Raw genomic sequence first — 20,836 nt, forward strand, 5'->3', positions numbered from 1 at the left:
TGTATATTATATAAGATTTATGTTGATGGTTTTTGTTTTACTGTTTAATTCTGTTTACTGTTTAAAGCCTTCAAGGAAATATGTGCCTTCTTTTTCTGTCATGTTGAGCTTGAACCATACATGACTTAAGTCATGTTTTAGATGTGTGTGGTTCTCAAAGTGGGGTCCAGGGACCACCAGGGCTCCTTGAGGGTGTTCCAGGTGGTCCCCAGCAAATGGATGAATTGTTGGATTCACTCACTAAAGTGCGACTGGAAATAAAAGTAACGCCACTTGTTTCCTTAGAGGGGTATATATCTGTCTATTTTACTTGATTTGATTCTTCTAATGTAATGGATTTTGGTTATTGTTCTTTTACATATTATATTTTTATATATTTTTTATATATTATATTATATTTTTCACTTTGGAATCTTCGACATAGGTTCGACATGCACTTTTTTATCTATCTTATCTCAAGTACTTTGAATTGCCTGTGTAGTAAATGGCACGTCCTGATATCGCCGTGTTGGTGGTGTTCCCAGACCATATTTTTTTCCTAGTATGGGCCAGGATGACCACGCCCCAAACTCATTTGATTGGTCGCCGCGAAACTGCTTCTTCGGAAGAAGACTTCCTGAAAACGTGCGTCAAGTAAAAAAGATGTGGTTGAGATTAGGGTTAGGTGGAAATGAGTTCCAGGCGTGGTCATCCCAGCCCATACTAGGAAAAAATATCTATCTGGGAATAACACCAACACGGCGATATCAGGACATGCGGAATATACATTGACCCTTTATTTTACAGGTCCCTAACTACATATGTATACCGATACTGTGTAATTACATTAGTGTTCATGTATAATTAATTACATAATAGTTCATGTAGTTACCTATGAACTATTTGTAATTAGACATGAACACCAATGTAATGTAATCTCTAATTACACTATTTGTAATTAGAGATTGCTAAAATCCAGGGGTGGATTCGAGCCACTGAACTTCTGATTGCAAAGCACACAGCTTTAACCACTCAGCCACCAGGGCTTTCTGACTTTCATTGTGGAGTTTGAGAGGAGAACCAATGTAATTATTACACAGTTACATTGGTGTTCATATGTAGTTAGGCACCTGTAAAATAAAGGGTTACCGAATAATATACTATAAAAAAATAAACCTGCCTTAAACCATTAGCCTATTTAAGAAGAGTTATCGTTTTGATCATAGTTGTCTGTTATCTCTCTACCTACAATACAGTCGTGGGATTTTGGACAAAATCAAATTGAACAGAAAATATTCTCAGATTTGGGTCAGAGAGACAAAATCTCATCAAATGTAATGTTGGTCTGTATATCTAATGTGGACTAAATGAGGGTTCTTTATGAAAAAGGTTGACAATCACTGGTTTAGATTGTAAGGAATTTGATTACAGCAGGAATATGATTGTATAATAAGGTATGTTATTTTATGCTCATGGGTTTTAATAAAGCAAATTATTGCATCATGTGGATTGACGTTTGATTTGATAAACTGAACTGAAGAATTTAGGTAGCTACTTAATCCCCAATGGGCAAATTCCTCTGTTACAGCAGCAACAACATACAAATAGACAGAATATAGCCTACTGCATAGATAGATAATAAAATATGAATAGAACTAAAAAATAAGAAATATGCGTAGCAGTGAATATAAATTAGTGAGATAATTGGTCTATCCAAGTCTTAGAAATACAGTATAAAACGGTAAGTTTAATCTCTTATAACTATTACTACTATACTCTAATAGTGCCATAATACTAATATTATGACTACCACTACTTACTCAGATACTGATAGGCTATATGAGGGATCAGCCGAGCAGCATTTTGGTAAACAAACCGCGTCACTGGGTGGCAATGGCAATGGAACCCTATGCGTGAGCGTGAGTCTGAGCGTCTGACTCTAGCCGGCTTTACAATTTGAAAAATGCGACAGTTTTCAATCCAGGTTGTCCGTCCGTAAGTCCGAAGTTCGTTAGCGCAATATCTGAGGAACGCCTTGATGGAATTTAATCAAATTTGCCTCGAACATCGACCTAGACTCAAGGTTGAACTGATTAGATTTTGGTGGTCAAAGGTCAAAGGTCAAGGTCACTGTGACCTCTCGAACGCCATTTTCAAGCTTGTTAATGCGATATCTCAGGAATGCCTTGACGGAATTTCCTCAAATTTGCTTCAAACATCGACTTGGACTCAAGCATGAACTGATTATATTTTGGTGGTCAAAGGTCAAGGTCACTGTGAGCTTTCGAACACCATTTTCAAGCTTGTTAACGCGATATCTCAGGATGGAATGCCTTGACGGAGTTTCATCAAATTTGCCTCATTAACTTGGACTCAAGGATGAACTGATTCGATTTTGATGGTTAAAGGTCAAAGTTCAAGGTCACTGTGACCTCACACACCCAATTTCCAAGCTCTTTAAGGCAACATCTCAGGAGCGCCTTGACGGAATTTCTTCCAATTTGCCTCAAATGGCGATTTGGACTTAAGACTAATGGCGGAGGCATAAATCCGCGGTGCGGTCGTTCTAGTCTATATATATACTAGGGATCTCGTGCGCTACGCGCACTCGATTCCTAGGCTCGCCCGCTGCACGGCCTCGCCCGTCCTGCAGCTCGCCAAGCTGGCCCTGCAGCTCGCATTCGCAGCTCGAACACTGCGCGGCCTTGCCCGCAGCTCGGCTGCTGTGTGGCTAATGAGACCAGCGTCACTGATGATGTCAGATTTATGACATCACTGATGATGTCACAGTGGGATTTATGAGGGATTTTCGACATCACTGATGATGTCACAGTGGGATTTATGACATCACTGATGATGTCACCGTGGGATTTATGACATCACTGATGATGTCACAGTGGGATTTATGACATCACTGATGATGTCACAGTGGAATTTATGACATCACAGTGGGACAGAGAAACAGACAGACAGAGCCCTATAGCTCCCATTTGTATACTGATGATGATGATGATGATGATGATGATGATATCTGAAGGCCCGCTGTTGTGTCAAAAAGTGGCACTGTGGGAGGTCATGTTTTCGCCCGTTTGTCCGTCTGTTTGTCTGCAGGATATCTCAAAAAGTTGTGAACAGATTTGCACTAAACTTTGCAGAAAGGTTGGTCATGTGACCAGAACTGATTAATTAATAAAGGATTCATCATGAGTTAAGCATCAATTCATGCACATGTGTGCACCATTATTAAAGTGTTAGCTAAATTAGTTTATCCACCTTTTTTGACCAGTAGGTCTACAGCACTGCTCCACAGAAGATAAAGAGCTGCCTGACGTTTATAATTGACAAATTATAGGTTCATTTAACACAAGCCAAGTTAAACTTCCTTTTTTCTTTTTTCTTTTTTTTTACATTTCCCCCTCCAGATATTGCCTAACATTCAATTCCGCAATCATCCTATGAGAAACATAGGCTACACCATATTTTCACTGAGAAGGACAAATCAAAAAATGTCACAGAAAGGAATTACTACTCCAAGACAGCACTCCAATAACTTTGATATTTCAAATGTTAATATTTATTGCATGCACATTGCAAGGACAAGACACCGGACCCTTCTCTCCCCCCAAAGTCATGTGAAGCAAATAAGAGAAAACCACCAAACTTTGCAAAGTGTATGACCCATAATAGTCATACAGTAATAGGCTATAGCCTATTAGCCTACTGTATGACTATTATGTAATAAACTTTCTGTAATAAAAGCAAACATCTTATCAGATGGGGGACCCTGGCATGGGACAAAATCATATCAAATGGGGTCCGTGGTCTAATTTGTGTCAGTTCAGAATCAGAGGTCCTTCATGTGAAAAGGTTCGAGAACCACTGTGTAATTTAATAATGTAATGTAACCTGATGTAATGTAATCTGTAATCTGATGCAATATAATGTAATGTAGCCAATGTGATGTTACTCCCAGGCAGTCCCAGGCAGCTACTGCTCTCTCTCGAGGACGACAAACTACTTCAATGTATTCTGCCTAGCAACCTGCCCTGAATTATTTTATTGGATGTTCCGTCAGTACGGAAGTAGGACCGTGGACGCGTAGACGCAACAACACGACCTGACTGGACTCTGCTAAACTGTTGTGTTTTGACTTCTAAACCATCATCGCTATGTAGCCATGGACCCGCGTACACCCCGGGCCTGGTTCTGTCTGTGTCTGATGCAGCTGTGGCTCGGTTCCGACCCGGCGGGAGGAGGTGAGTTGACAGTGTTTAGTCAGACATTTATAAAAGAGGAAGTGGAAAACGTGGCGCAGCAGTTTATTCGTTTGTTTCCTTGTATTAATGTGCCAGTGAAATGGAGTTTTGGAGTAACTTTAACGTTATAATGGAAACTTTGGCCAGGTGGAGGTGTGGAGGACGGAGGCTGTTTACCGAAGCTAAAGTTCCCTCCCTGTCTGAGGGGCTTTGTTTTTTTAGGCCTGTCAGTTTTTTTTATCCGGGGATTATTTAACCTACGTTTTGGTGAAATGTTCTATGGACTCTCCTGTTTGTAAATATAGCTGAATTGTTTGGGTTGACTAAGTAAAACTATTTTTATAGGCATTTTTACAAAATGTCTATGGGAAAATAAATGGCCGAAGAAATGTCTCGGTGCGTATGCGCCTAAACTGGAAGTGGGAGTGCATTTGGTTCTATACTATTTCGTCTTCAACTTTCAGACTGTTGACAGGATACTTTATTTTCTCAGTATGAGTAGCCTATATAGTCTGTTTTTGTCCCAAATTGAATAGAACTGTAGTTATATTCAGATGCTGCTTTGGGTGTGTCTATGGAGTTAAAATATCTTGGACATATCCTCTCAGAGGATCTCAGGGATGACAGTCACATCCAATGACAGTGTCGTAAAATATATGCTCATATATGCTTTTAAGGAAATGTTCTATGTTGTGTAAATGTAAAATGTGCACTGTTCAGAGCATATGTCACCCCCTTGTATTCGGCTCATCTATGGTCCCATTCCAGAGTGAAAAGCATGCAAAGGCTTAAAGTGGCATACAACAATGCCGAGGTTACTTCTCCGTGTTCCCAGGTGGCATAGTGCTAGTCAGCTGTTTACCTCTGTTCGTGTGCCCACCTGTGAGGCTTTGTTAAGGCCACTCATATACAATTTCCTCTAGCGGGGGAACATAGGACCCTATTTGGGAAAAGCGGGGAACATAGGACCCTTTTTCATAGAAAGGGTTCTATGTTCCCCGGTCCCACAAAAACGGGGAACACATAGGACCCGGGGAACATAGGACCCGGGGAACATAGGGATGACCCCGGCATATCATATGGCTCTTTCTGTCTAGATGTGACCTATTGAAGAAAATTGTCAAAAAAGAAAGACATTACTCTGTGTCTTGTATTACCACTTATACTGCATATGCATGCTCACATTATTAAGAACACCATTGTGAAATATTGGCACATTTTGACTACTGATCCAGTCCTCACCCAACATTTTAAAGATCCACCTCTTTTTGTGTATAAAAGAGGACCTAACCTGAGGAATAAATTGGTTAGAGCGAACATATTGCCTAAAACAGACTCTCCTGGCTCCTCTTAAGCAGGGAAACTACCCCTGTGGTAACTGAGCCCAGTGCCATAACACTGTGAAAACCAGTGATTTTAGACACCCCAGAACAGGTAAACAAATTCCAGTAAGGGGAGTTATCACATGCAATGACTATTAATATTTTAATTCAAATACATGTCATTCTTGTGTTACAATGAGCTGAATTAGTTCACTGTAAATTACCCTTTATATCACCCTTGATCCATTCTCTGTCTATAGGCTACATACAGTACGTGCACTGCCAAGAGCAGCGGCAGCGTTATAAACATAGATGACTATTAAAAACATAAACACACTGGTGTCTTTCATGCAGGCTAGCAAGCGTAACTGTTGTCTGTCTGAGTCTGACCCACTGAGTCTGACGGTCTGACCACAGACTGTAGAAGGAGATGTAATGCAGGATAGCCAAGCGAATGTGTTTGGATGGAAGTTTGACGCTAGGCCAATCAGAGGCAGAGAGGGGCGGGTTATGCCTTCGCATAGCCTTCGCCATCATCCGAAAAAAAAAATCGCTTACGGGGACAATGCTGACTGTAAACAGCGGTATGTTAAAGGGGGACTAACCCCCTAGATATGTATCAGAACAGTGATTTGAAAATACCTATGGAAAAAACCAAGAAATGACATATGCTCTTGTCTATACTATACTCTTTGGCTGTGTTCAAGTCAGGATTTTTTTTCGGAAATCGACGCCATTACAGTTTGCCTACCGCCTCAAAAATAATTTATTTGAGAGGGGCAATATCTTTATAAATATCAACAACTAGCCAACGCTGGTGGTCTGTATGGAAACAGCGTTGCTTAAAATGGTTGAAAGTTATATAAATTTGGTAATTCAGTGGCAAACTAGAAATTTAATTATTTTTCTCCATGTGTGTGTGTGTGGGCGTCTGTACCTATCGATAAGAGCAAAGTGAGGCGAGGCTCATTACCGCAGCACACCGCACAATAGGACAAACCCCCCGCTCTGGGGTAACACAATGCGAGATTTCTCCACGTCATTCCCTCGTCCAACTTGCCATTAAGTCCCTTTTTAATTTTAGTTTGGGGGCTTTTCGTGATTCTTGTTAAAAGTTGTGCAAAGGTTTTCCTCTCAGCGCAGTTGCAGGCTGCGCCTCCTCCCTCCTGCCAGACCCCGGCTGGCGAAACAGCCTCCTGCATGCATGGGGCGCTCTGTAACCTCACGGAGCAACAAACAAACACAGACAGAAATAGCTGGTGTGCGATTTTTCTGCTCAATACAGTCTGAGATTGGGTACAGGATTGAGGGAATCCCGCATCTGTTTGCGAAGGTGCGACTGGACAGGACGCTTTTCACAGACAGGGGCACAGCGTCAGTAGCTGAGTAGCCTGCTATAGTCGGAGCGAGGTGAGTGTCTCTCAGGGCACAGCTGCAGATCTCTCCTCATCCTCCTCCGCCCACTCAGTCTGTCCAAACTCAATACTGATCTAATCTCTCGGTATGAGATGCAGGGAAATATATTTTAGTAGCCGATGTGTTTAGAGCAGCGTTGTCACGTCGTAGTATAGCGTTATATTTTACATGTGCGCTAAACTGCGATGAGATTTGTTTGCGGAAATGTCAGACTGAACTTCTCATCCCCATGCAAAAGCTCCCGCTTGAGGCAGAGCACTGCTGCTGCTGCGCGCGCCCCCGCTTGGGGCTCGTGCATGAGCCCCAAGCCCCCTGAAAAATGATACAAATGGTAAAATGGCAACAGTTTGGTGTCAAATGTGGAAATTTTTACCAGAATTCTTCACACATCACCCCCAAAGTCATATATATTGGTTAAAAGCTGAAAAAAAGTGTTTTGGAGGTAAGTTCTCCTTTAAGAGTTTCCTGCCTCCTCACAGTAAGTGAAAGTAAAAATGGACAGCTATGGCGTCTTTGAAATTTGTATTTCGTTTGATAATTAGGGGTTTACCCCAGAAGGGGTGCGGCTGGAACCCTATTCTTTTTGGTAAAATGGTAAATGGACTGTATTTATAGAGCGCATTATATAGTCTATCGACTACCCAAAGCGCTTTTACATGAATACCTCACATTCACCCATTCACACACCGACGGCGTCTGCAGCCATGCAGGGTGCTAACTGCTCGTCGCGAGCAGTTGGTTCAGTGTCTTGCTCAAGGACACTTCGGCACAATGCCGAGAGGAGCCAGCCTCGAACCAGGAACCTTCCGATTCCCAGGCGACAGCTCTACCTCCTCCGCTAAAGCTGGGGAACAATAGTCTGGATGGAGGGGGGAAGAAGGGGGAAAATTGGGTTCAAATGAAGTGAATTGAGAGTTACTATTGACTCTCCTGCCCATCAGAAGTAATAGGTCGCACTTTTTAGCCTCTTATTTTGAGAAATGTGTCTAAATATGACATTTCACTAAGTATGACATGGGGGACTATGGATGTGAAGGTGACAAGTTTGAATCCCGGCTGGAACACATCTCTAAACCCAAATGCTTACCAAGTGTTGGGCATCTTTCAAATACCTGTTTGTCAGCAGGATTACATCAAAACTACTGGGCCGATTTTCATGAAACTTGGTCTGCGTTCGGTTATATATATATATATATATATATATATATATGAAACTTGGTCTGCGTTCGGATATATATATATATATATATATATATATGTATATGTAAGGGTTAATCTAGTGTATATATCAGTGTCTTTTATACAGTGTACATAGTAGCGTATGTGCACTTTTTGGCAGAAGAGAGCGCAGCAGCAGCGTGGATTACTGTGGGATTACCGCCGGCCTATTGTTCCCACTGCGTGTTCCCCCCCAAATGGACAAGGCCAGCAAGATGGAGGACAACAACGGCGGCGCCAGCAGTATCACCGTACGTAGGTACAACAGGGACGTGCTGCTAAACATCAGAAATGCGCGAAAACACCCCAAACAAAACTGGTCGGCTCCCGACCTCTCTGAATTCCCTGAACTTAAACGGCAAAAGAGAGGAAGACGAGGGGGTCTGCTTGCCCGGCAGAGAAGGCGAGCGCATAAACCACCACTGCCCAGCATTCTCCTGGCTAATGTTCAATCATTAGAGAACAAAATGTGTGAATTGAGAGCAAGGGCACAATTCCAAACGGACATAGCGAGATGTAACGTCCTGTGTTTGACTGAAACCTGGCTTTCACCCGACACTACGGACCATGCCATCACAATCCCCGGGTTCAGTATACACAGAGCAGACAGAGACGCAGAACGTTCCGGCAAAGCGAGGGGCGGCGGCGTCTGTCTGATGATAAATAAGAACTGGTGTGCGAATATCACTAACATCGGAACGCACTGCACAGCGGACTTGGAATACGTAATGCTTCAATGCGTACCGTATTACAGCCCGAGGGAATTTACGTCAGTCACCCTTGCTGCAGTGTATATCCCCCCCCAAGCCAACGCCACAAACGCAGTCAAGGAACTGCACCGCACGATCAGCGCACAGGAGCTTAAACAACCTGAAACAGCACTGATACTAGCAGGCGACTTCAACAGAGTCAACCTGAGGAAGAGATTGCCTACACTCCACCAGCACATCAATTTCCACACACGGGGAAAACGCACACTGGACCAGTGTTACTCGAACATCCGACACTGTTACAAGGCTACTACACCCCGCCCCCCCTTCGGCAGATCGGACCACGCCTCCATCCTGCTCGTTCCCAGGTACCATCAAAAGCTCAAGCAACACCCCCCGGCCTTCCGAACTGCCCACTGCTGGTCAGACTAATCAGAGGACATCCTGAGGGACTGCTTCGACCAAACAGCATGGGAAGAGTTCAAGGCTGCAGGAGACCTGGACGAATATGCAGAAACGGTAACAGGACCCAGGGAACATAGGACCCTTTTTCGGGAGCGCGCGCGCGCAGAGTCGCCCTCCGGGGCCTCCGCCGCCGCGGACCACCCCACGCCAGCAGTTACGAGTCCCACAGGCTAGGGCGCCCCCAATGGACGCGCCCCACCCAGCCGCGGTGGGCCCAGCATGGGTCCCACGGCAGGCCAGGGTACGCGGCCCCCGCCCCCCAAAACGAGGGGGTGCGCGGGGAGCGGGTAACCAGTCCCGTACTTAGTCACCTCCCTGGGGAAGGGGGGGGGCTATGAGCCCACCGTCGTTGGAGCTCAGCGCTCAACTTCGGTCCGGGACTCAGCAGGGGCCTACCCAACCCGTCACTCGCCGGTGCGGTGCGCCCGGCGGGGACGACAGCTCGCCGGGGCTTGGCTTCAGGGCCAGCCTTCGGCTTGTAGCTTTAGGGACAAGCCCACCGTCCTCGGTGCCCAGCGCCCGAGTTCGGTCGGGAGCTCTCCCAGGATCGCTTATCCGCCGTCAAGAGGCCCCCGGGACAAGCCCACCATCGATGGTGCCATGGGCCCATCGTTGGCCGGGAGCTCTCCTGGGGACCGCACGAGCGGACGAGTCCGCATCCGACGGTCAAAAGAGAGTCTTGCCGCCTTGCTCCCCCCAGCCGGCGAAAGCTGCACGGCTGGGGGGTTTCGCCGGTGCAACACGCTCACAGGGCACGTCAGTAGGCGGAGCCCGCGTAAGAAACCGGCAGGGGGGCTTAGCCTCTTTTGTCCCGCCTCCCCCTTTTTCTTCCCCAACCAAAGCACTGGGTCCCCCGGTGCCCAACAATATACTCAGACCATTTTTGCCCGACAGGCTCGAGGCCTGGGAGCGTCTGTGTTCCCCGTCCCCGTGGCTGCGGCGCCCCCTTCGGAAGGGTTACGCCCTGCAATTTGCCAGGGCCCCACCCAGGTTCGACGGGACCCACGATACGGCCGTGGAAGGGGAGTCCATGGACATACTCCACAAGGAGGTCATTTCGCTCCTCGCCAAGGGGGCGATCCGCTCGGTCCCCAAGGCAGAGGTGCGCTCGGGTTTCTACCACAGGTACTTCGTCGTGCCCAAAAAGGACGGCTCCATGCGTCCAATTCTGGACCTCCGGCGCCTCAACAAGGCGCTGAGGAAGTTCCCGTTCCGAATGCTTTCCTTTCCCCGCCTCTTCAACGCGTTGAGACGGGGGGATTTCTTTACTTCCGTGGACCTGAAAGATGCGTTCTTCCATGTCCACGTGGTCAAGAGACACAGGAAATACCTGAGGTTCTCCTTCCTGGGGAAGGCTTACGAGTTCTGTGTCTTGCCTTTCGGCATGTCTTTGAGCCCGCGAACCTTCACGGCTTGCGTGGAGACGGCCTTGGCCCCCCTCCGCGCGAGGGGGGTTTGCATCTTCCTTTACCTCGACGACGCTCTTATTGTGGCCGGCTCGAGGGTTGGTGCCATGAAACATACCAAAGTGGTGACCGATCACCTACAAACCTTAGGGTTCCTGGTGAACTGGAAAAAGAGCTGCCTCGCCCCAGAGCAGACGGCGATCTTCCTGGGGCTCGAGCTGAACTCCCGGGCCATGCGAGCCCGCCTTTCGCGGGAGCGGAAGGCTCGCACGGTGCGGACAGCAAGGACACTAAGTCTATGCTCCTCGGTGTCAGTGCATCAGTGCACAGTCATGTTGGGCCTGATGGCCTCGGCACTGCATGTGCTCCCTCTGGGGAGGCTACACATGCGTCCGTTCCAAATCTGGTTCCTCGGGTTGCGCTTGGATCCAGCCAGGGACCGTCATCGCAGGGTGCCTATGACAGGTCACGCCCGCCAGGCGTTGGCCATATGGGCAGACCCCTGTTACCTATCGAGGGGCACTCGATTGGGTCCGGTCCCGCTCAGGTTGGTGATTCGCACCGACGCCTCCCTCTGGGGTTGGGGTGCGGTGTGCGGGCTTCTGTCGGCGAACGGCCGGTGGGAGGCTCAGGAGCATCGCCACATAAACGTCTTGGAGCTGGAGGCGATCCGCCTCGCTCTGCTTCACTTCCAGCGAGTCATACATGGACGCCATGTGCTGATTCGCTCGGACAATACGGCGGCGATCGCCCACCTGAACAAACAGGGCGGTGTGCGGTCGAAGACTTTGAACCGGTTAGCGGCGGAGATTCACCTGTGGGCGTATCCCCGTCTCCTGTCAGTGTCGGCGGTAGGGATGGGTACCGAGACCCGGTACCAAACTGGCCCCGGAGCCGGATTTCGGGATACCGGAGGATCAATAAGCTTTCACGTTAACGGTTCTCTTATCGGTACTGTCTGGAGTGGAGAAATTAAGAAAATAGATTTACTATAGGCTATACAATTGCTAAATAAACGTTACGTTATCTTGCACATTTTATCTCACCAACTCCGTAAGACAGGCCTATGATGTGTTTTTTGCGATTTCCGAACAAGAAAAGGGATAATCTTTTCCGCGTTGCTCTCCGAGACACAGCTGCTGCACTGCCAGCCAAGACGAGAGGAGTAGGACTGAGAGGAGAGGGGAGGGGCTGGGGGCGTGCCTGAGAGCACCCACTACACACATGCACAGCTGAGCACAGGGAACAGGGAACCGGCAAGCAGGCAGATAGACTAGACATGCAACTGAGCAGCAGAGCACACGTTAAGAATGGCTGAAAAAACGAAGCGATCAGATTCTAAAGTGTGGTTGTACTTCACTCGAGTCGATGGTGACAATTCACGTTGTCACAAGTGCAATAAAACCTTCGCTAGTAAAAGGTGGAAACAAGAGCAATTTGTCTAAACACTTACCAAAGTGCATCACATTCAAATGGAGAAATGCACAGTTTTTGACAAGCTAGCTTGCCCTCCATCATCTCCTGTCAATGATGCCACGGTTGCGTTACCCAGTCTACTTCATCATCATCAGGTAACTATGTGAACGTGGTAATGATTAAGACGAGAGTAGTAAACATTTCCCCGCTGTTTGGGTGTGTTCATCATCATAAATATACAGTCTGCTATAAATCGTCAGGTCAGGTGACGGTCATCATCTCAGTTGTCGTTCAGAAATGTTACTTTCAGAGCAGGGGGGATTTTTATTTAGTGATTTGGGGGGAAGTACAGCAGACAGATACTGTCTTGCTTTATTTTTTATTATGCTTTCAGTTTCCCTAGCTGAATGTTGCTATTGGCACAGTGTGGTAGAAGGATATTTTAGGATATTTAAATTAATAATAAAAACGCACCCATTAAGATTTTGCTACTTTTTTTTGTTAAAGCTAGTGCTAGTGGGAGAATGAATGAGGAAAGGATAAATGAGTGCCACCTAACTGTGACCAGGTTAATTTGTCTCTTTTTTCCCCCCTTTCTCCTCTTAAAAATAACAAAAAGAACCGACAACAACCAGTCCCATTTGTTTCGGGATTTTTTTCTCGTAAAAATAACAAAAAGTACCGATAAGAGTACCGTTAAAGTACCGGATCGATAAGCAGTATCGATAAGAGTACTAGTATCGTTAATTCCTTAACGATACCCATCCCTAGTCGGCGGTCTATCTGCCGGGACGGCTGAATTACGGCGCCGACCTGCTGTCTCGAGGCTACCCCCGTCATACGGAGTGGTGCCTCCACCCTCAGGTGGTGGAACAGATTTGGGCCAGGTTCGGTCGTGCCCGCGTCGATCTCTTCGCATCGCGGCGCGCGACGCACTGCCCATTGTGGTTCTCGATCCAGGAGGACAGCCCCCCGTTGGGACACGACGCGTTGGCGAACGCGTGGCCACGGGAGGGGCTTTATGCGTTTCCACCGATCCCCCTGATCCGTCAGGTGTTGGACAGGGTGAAGGAACAGCGTTTCCGGCTCGTTCTAGTGGCTGCGTTCTGGCCCAGGCAGACGTGGTTTGCGGACCTGGTCTCCCTGGCGCAGGGCCCGCCGTGGGCATTGCCGGTGCGGGCCGATCTCCTATCCCAGGTGGAGGGGGAGGTGTTCCACCCCTCCCCAGGCAGGTGGAAGTTAGCAGTCTGGCTCCTGAACGGGACCAGTTGCTAGCACAGGGCTTGACCGACAATGTGGTGCGCACTATTCAGAGTGCTAGGGCTGCTTCGACCCGCACTCAGTACGCGTACAAGTGGCAGGTTTTTTCGCGATGGTGCACAAGTAAGGGTGTGGATCCAGTGAACTGCAGCGTGCGTCCAGTTCTCTGTTTCCTTCAAAGCTTGCTTGACGCGGGCCAGTCCCCACAGTCGCTTAAGGTGTACGTAGCCGCGATTTCGGCTTGCCACATGGGGATTGAAGGGACCCCCGTGGGGGCGCGCCCTTTGGTCTCGCGCTTCATGAAGGGGGCGCGTAAACTGCGCCCGCCGTTGCGGTGCGTTTTTCCCAAATGGGACCTGGTTACGGTGCTGGACGGGCTAACGGGTCATCCGTTTGAGCCCTTGGACTCCGCCGATTTAAAGTTTCTGCCCTTAACTCATTCATGGCCAGTTTAGGACTGCCAATATTTAGCTCAGGCCAAAGATTTTCATAATTGTTGGTCATCTTTCAAGACCCACAGTAAATTATCTATTAGCACCAAAGTGATTTGCAATACCTCAAAATGAAGATGTACGTCTCTGGGTTCACCAGAAAAAAAAAGTGAGCTTTTAGCATGTTCTGTACTCTACTTATAGCCATTTATATACACCCTGTTTTCACCAAAAAGGTCTCTCTGAGAAGAGAAATTGTAGAAAAAGGCATTTTTGTAAAGGACACAATCTCAGGCAGAACTCACTCTCAATTCTTTCATTTTGAACTGTATTGACATCAGACATGTAAATATTATTCGTTATGACACAAATGACAAAAAAAAAATATATATATATATATATATACATGAAGTGCTTTTTTTACATTCAACAATACAGTTTACTCAGTGTGAATGTGTGTGTGTGTGCGCGGGGCCCATGTGTGTCTCTTTACATTACATTACGTCATTTAGCAGACACTTTTATCCAAAGCAGCCTTGCAGCAGTAGAGTAACATCAACACACACACACACACACACACACACACACACACACACACACACACACACACACACACACACACACACACACACAGAGAGAGAGAGAGTTCTGTCCACAGCTGCTGCTGGATCGCACCTCCTTCCCAGGGAACACTATTGATCTCCCCGCAAATTAGCATAGGAGGAGAACACCAAACTGGTCTGAGATCAGCGTCTAGCCTCCTCTGCCTCTGCATCGTTGGCAATGCATATATATCAACAACAAAATGTGTGGCGAGGCTGCCAAGCTTTACGGGGTTCCCGAACTACAATTTTGCATGATCTGTGTTTGAAAGAGCCTATAGTCACTTTCAATGTAATCCCGGCGGGTCTTTGATGCATGGCGCAAATGCGCTGTGAAAAATGGCTCCTGTCTGTTGCTGTGGTTTCCTCGTTCTCCTCCTCCTCCTCTCGTTCCGCCTGGGACACAGGAACGGGGTCCGGCTTGGGTTTGGGACCAGGCGCTGGAACCGGATCGATCATGTTGACTACCGCGAACAACTCATCCAGGTTCGCTGCCCTGCAGCAAGGCGACCAGCTCGGGCAGCGCGCCGAGGGGCGTTTCAATGGCGTTTCTCCTACTCTGCAACAACCCGTTTTCTGTTCTTCCTCCTCCCCCATTTCAAAACAACAGCTGCGTAGTTGTTTGTTCACGTGTTGTTGGCTTGGCTTTGAGGCCAGGGACCTGATACCATATCACAGGCTGGGGAAGTCTTTGAACTACTGTAAGCACTAATAAAAACAAAAACACGTCAAACACGTATTTGGCTGGGAGGCACATTCCTGATAAGACGTTAAAGACGTATATGGCCAGGAATGAGTTAAAGACCGCGCTGCTGCTGGCCTTATCGTCAGGAAAGAGAGTCGGTGACCTGATTGCCCTCTCAGTGCAGCAGGCCTGTATGGTTTTTGGGGACGATGGGCGCAGGGTTACGTTGCGACCTAACCCGGCGTACCAGCCCAAGAATATTAATGCCAGCTATAGGTCTATGGTTATAGACTTATCGGCATTCTGTCCCCCGCCGTTCAGTTCGGGTGAGGAGAGACGTTTGCACATGCTGTGCCCCGTAAGGGCGCTCTCGGCCTATGTGGCCAGGACGCGTTCATTACGCATTACAGATCAGCTGTTGGTCTGCTTTGGGCAAAGGGCCCAGGGCGGACCCCTTTCCAAGGATCGCTTATCACACTGGATAGTGGAGGCGATCGCGTTGGCATACTATGCCGTGGGCAAGGTTCCCCCGGAGGGTATCAAGGCGCATTCTACGCGAGGTGTTGCAACATCCTCTGCGTTGTTTTGCGTGGTGTGTCGGTGGAGGACATGTGTGCCGCGGCCTCATGGTCCTCTCATCACACTTTTGTCAGGTACTACAGTCTCGACGTGTCCGGTTCGCAGTTCGCGCACGCGGTGCTGTCAGTGGCAAGAAAGTAGTATCGTTGCCACTCTAATATGTCATTCGGTTAGGCATAAACGTTGCCATATAGCCGTGGTTCACCGGTGCCTTTCGGGTCGCCCTGTGGGTGCTCCCGGCAGCAAGGTCGGTTGAATTGAGGCACTAGTGAGAGCTTGAGTTCGAAACGAAGTTAAACGTTAGGGTTGTGCTACAACCCGGGTTTTACGAGTGAGAACGAGAGCTCTCACTACCCAGCCTTGCTGCGTCGATGCGTCTCTGGGTGCGTCGGATCTCAGCTGGCTGGAAGAAATGAGTGGCGGACCCTGGGCTGACTGGCCGTGACGTAGTCACGTGGGTGAGGTGGGTGGCCCAGTCAGCCCCAGGGGGGCACCACGTCACCTAAGGGGGCGTGGTCGGTTTTAATGTAAAGTAATTTTTGGAGCAAAAATGACAGTCTTCCATAGTGCTGCGTACGCAGCGAACTAGGCACTAGTGAGAGCTCTCGTTCTCACTCGTAAAACCCGGGTTGTAGCACAACCCTAACGTTTATTGACATGAACATCTTTGATCGAATCATTTAATAATTTGCCAATATGTATACAAAATGACAAAGAAGGTAACGCTTAAAATGTATTATTGTGGTGCCAAAAGGCATGGTGAATAATGTGGGTGCACCTAAATGATTTGCTGGTGCACCTAAATTAAAAAGTGGGGTGCACCTAGTGTAAAAAGTTAGTCTGCAGCCCTGCTAGAGTAGTCAGATTGTCTGAACTGCTGCTCATTTGGCCTGGCTGCTCTGCTGCTGGTTCCAGTGTGCCGCTGCTACCTGAGGCTGGGCGATAAATGTCAAATCATTTCTTGCTTATGCTTCCCACACACTAGAGGATAAAAGGCCCGATTTAATGCCAGATTCCCCTCGGGGGGGCGTGGCCCGATTCGAGGCTAGTCTCAACGGATTTTTTGTCAAAATAATTGTCAAGTGTCTGGTGTCAATAAATTATTGATTGAATCGGAGCCTGCCCGATCTCGAATCGGGCATATCAAACATGTTTGATATTTACGATGGCTGCCTCCCGACGGAACCCGCAATAGCCAATGAGAGCAAGCAGACCGAGACGCGTCGACGCATCATACCCGGATGTTAATGCAGCGCTCACAACAAACGAGTTGTGGCAACAGCAGTGCCATGTAGCTCCTCTCTCCCCAGCATCCTCACAGCTTCAAACAGGGTGGACAGCGGCGGAGGGCTCTCCAAACATGTGCCGAGCGGAGCGGTTTGCTTCAAGGGAGTGGATATGCTGTAATATGAGCTCGCAGACAGGACGTTGTTTTAGCTCATTTTGCGAGGGTGTCCGCCTGCTTGAAGTGGACCTGCCGCTCGGTGCATGTTTGGAGAGCCATCTGTTGTTGTCTGTGGGAAAAAATTGTGGTTTTGTGGGATATAAACAGCCTAGTCTAGTTGCTGGAATCGTTGTGAGTTGGTACTTCAAACGGCTGGTGTGTGGTCTCGCAGTCTGGCCCAATCGTCTAGTGTGTGCGTTCAGGCGATTTTAATGTTAAAATCGGATGAAATTGTCCTTATGTCTGTGGTCTCTCATGTTTTTAAAATCGGTTAAGATTTGAAAATCCTCTAGTGTGCAGCATTATTCATTTGCTCTTTTCGCCGGATAAGTAATTACATAACCTGACTGCTAAATTTCACTGTCCCCTGTGACTATTCATGACCATATCACCTAGCCACAGTATATTCTATCTGTTCTGCTCTTCTCTTCCCCCCTTCCCCTGCTCCCTTCCCACCTCCTCCCTTTCCCTGCTCTCTCCTCCCCCACAGTGCCTGCTCCCCACCTCCTCCCTTTCCCTGCTCTCTCCTCCCCCACACCCCCCTCTACTTTTCCCTGCTCTCTCCTCCCCCACTTTCCCTGTCCTCTCCCCACCTCCTTCCTTGCCCTGCTCTCTCCTCCCCCACATCCCCCGCTCTCCCTCCCTTGCTCCCCCTTTTCCCGCTCTCTTTTCCTGCTTGCTCCCCCTCCCCCCTTTTCCTGCTCTCTTTTCCTGCCTCCTGCCCCTCCCCCTTTTCCTGCTCTCTTTTCCTGCTTTCTCCCCTCTTCCCTTTTCCTGCTCTCTCCTCTTTCCCCCTTCCCCTGCTCCTTTCCCACCTCCTCACCTCCCCTGCTCTCTCCTCGCACATTTCCCATTCCATTCCCAACCCATCCCTTTTCCTGCTCTCTCCTCCCCCACATACCCCCGCTCTCCCTCCCCAACCCCTCCCTTTTCCTGCTCTCTCCTCTCTCCTCCCCCACATACCCCCGCTCTCCCTTCCCAACCCCTCCCTTTTCCTGCTCTCTCCTCTCTCCTCCCCCACATTCCCCCTGCTCTCCCTCCCCTGCTCCCTCCCCACCTCCTCCCCACATCCCTTGCTCCCCGTCCTCCCTTTTCCTGCTCTCTCCTCTTTCCCCCTTCCCCTGCTCCTTCCCCACCTAACCCCCTTCCCTGCTCTCTCCTCCCCCACATTCCCCATTCCCCCCACCTCCTCCCTTTCCCTGCTCTCTCCTCCCTCACATTCCCCCTGCTCTCCCTCCCCTGCTCCTTCCCCACCTCCTCCCTTTCCTGATCTCTCCTCCCCCACATTCCCATGTCCCCCCTCCTCCATTCCCTGTTCTCTCCTCCACCACATCCCATCCCCCTTTTTTCTCCCCTTCTCTCTGCCTTTCTCTATCATATGATTGTTCTATCTTGTTATTATTACTACTGTAACTGCTACTGTTGTGTCAGCTAGATTTAGCTAGACATATTTTCTGTGAAGTCCTCTGAGACATGCTTGTGAATTAGGGCTATACAAATAAACTTGACTTGACTTGACTTAATGAGCACCTGTCGGATGAGCCATCAGATCCATGCAGCGCTTCCCTCTTCTGCTGTACACTCCTCATTTGGGTTAGAATTCTAAGGGAGTTTTTCACAACAAAACTTGAATTTTCTAAGGTCCTGGGGTTCTCTAACTTAGCAAATAGCATGGCTGGCAGTGAAGAGTTGCCAATAGAGCTGGCCTCCATTTTCAGCCACAGGGGAGCCCCGGGAGTTATATTGCCAGGGATCCCCTGAAGCCAAAACATTAGAGCCCTAACATTAGCAGTCCAGTAGTAGTGCCTAAACACTGGTAAGGCCAGACCTCCTTCAGACTTAGGTTTTTGCAAATGAATTTTCGAGATTCTATGGTTCTTATAGTTTCAGATGTAAGAAAGAATTATGGAGTCCAGTTTAAAAAAAGCTGATGTAAGAAAGATGGGAAGGTTTTTGACACACATAGAGGAACCTGGGAAGTGAAACCATCTTAATTGAGTTTATGCGACCAAGCATGGACAGAGGCAGGATTTTCCAGTTTTCTATACATTATTTAAGTTTTAAAACAAAATCATCAAAGTTCAATTAAATATAAGTTTTGGATCTCTGGGTATGGTCAAGCCAAGATAGGTGAGGTGGTCTTTTGTCAATTTGAATGGGAGATTTTCCAGAAAGCTGGGAGTGAAGACATCAGAGAGAGGCATGAAGTCACTCTTTGTCAGTTATTTGTGTATCCGGACAGCTTACCGAAGGATCTTTTTGACATGGAGTGATGAAGGCGGTCGAAACAGTATCACAAACAGCGTTGGCTGTTGACTGAAAATCACACTGAAATTAATAAATACTAATATTTATTAGTGTGATTGTTACTGTTAAACTGTAAAGATCAGGAAAACCAGAGGCACACAAATGTAAAAACAAAAGAACATAAAGCAGTGAATCAGGTATTAGAAGCAAGCATTGACCTATATATAATGGACCTGAACATATAGTAGGGTCATCTGTGGCACTTCCGTGACCGTGGAGAGCGAAGGTCCGTTTCTCAATGGATTTGTCATCTAGGAGGGTTAATAAACAAATTTAGCCGGGGTGTATTTTTAAAAAAGGCGGGGAAAATATTTGAGAGACCAAAATCCAAAATGGCTGCTGTGGAAATGAACTTTTTAATGCTCTGACCTACAATGATGCACAATACATGGTTTCAGAGCTTATTCTGGTCAAGGAATACATATTTGGTGTTTATATAATGATTTGACCTATTTTTGACCTTCAAATCCAAGATGGCTGCCAATTTTGAGGCAGTTTTTTCAAAATCGTCATAGAGCCTTCATATTAGGCTTGAATGACAGGTCTTCTCATGATGAGTTGAATAATATACAGTATAAGTACACAGAAGTAATCTCTGAGGTCAATAAAGTCAATGTTTGTGTGTAAACAACAGTTGCTGATTTGCGGTTTCCCATTAAATAGGGTAGGCTACTGAGAATATGGTGTCCACATTTTCATTTTCATAATGAACCAAAAACAATTTTGCACTATAGCCTAACATAAAATAGTATTCTGTATGCAAAGCTAGCAAGGTTAGTTGCTTGAGCTGAATTTAAAGGTCAACTCAAAACAAACAATGAAATTAACTTTGAAATTAAAACTGAATCCTAAGCTACTAAATTTCATCAGCACACAGTAAAGGAAACTTGTCTTTGAACTCAGCTGACTGTCTAGTCCTAATCCCTGTTGTGCAATGTCCCTTTTCAGTGAAGTTTTAGTTTTTGTTAAGAGTATGGACTTTTAATCTTGACCTTGTTGGTAGGCAACGGCCCTTTTTCAGTCAAGCATTTTCAGATTAGCTCAGTCAGTCTGTGAAGCAGTCAGTGTCAGCACTTGCGCGAGCTCACTTTTTCTCTAACTAATGTTAACATTACACACTTTAAGACACTTTGTTTGAGGATATCAACGTTATTCACTAGTCTAAAGATAGTTCTACCATCAAGAACATATAAAACAAAAGCAAAAACAATTTTTATTTGCAGAAGTCATCATTGATATTTGGTAGGGGTGTCACAATATATCGTCCCACGAAATTTCGCGATAGTAAAACGTCACGATATGTATCGTTGAGATGAAATCTCATATCGTGGAAAAAAAAA

General features: G+C 47.2%; 3 protein-coding genes across 4 annotated transcripts in view; all 3 read left to right on the forward strand.

Annotated features, from left to right (window-relative positions):
* The window catches only part of LOC310785519 (class I histocompatibility antigen, F10 alpha chain-like), a 370,829-nt gene that overhangs the window by 184,491 nt on the left and 165,502 nt on the right, over nucleotides 1–20,836 (forward strand). The window lies entirely within an intron of this gene.
* The window catches only part of LOC310785523 (popy class I histocompatibility antigen, alpha chain E-like), a 201,396-nt gene that overhangs the window by 29,388 nt on the left and 151,172 nt on the right, over nucleotides 1–20,836 (forward strand). The gene's annotated exons all lie outside the window — the stretch shown is intronic.
* Nucleotides 4,071–20,836, forward strand: part of LOC310785517 (patr class I histocompatibility antigen, alpha chain E-like) — a 358,851-nt gene continuing 342,085 nt past the window's right edge. The window contains exon 1 of the mRNA XM_083646612.1: nucleotides 4,071–4,235. Within this exon, the coding sequence (XP_083502738.1) occupies nucleotides 4,157–4,235 (79 nt within the window). The 5' untranslated portion in view covers nucleotides 4,071–4,156. The remainder of the gene's footprint in view (nucleotides 4,236–20,836) is intronic.

Source organism: Poromitra crassiceps, assembly GCF_964638095.1.
Source record: "Poromitra crassiceps genome assembly, chromosome: 11".
NCBI lineage: Eukaryota > Metazoa > Chordata > Actinopteri > Beryciformes > Melamphaidae > Poromitra > Poromitra crassiceps.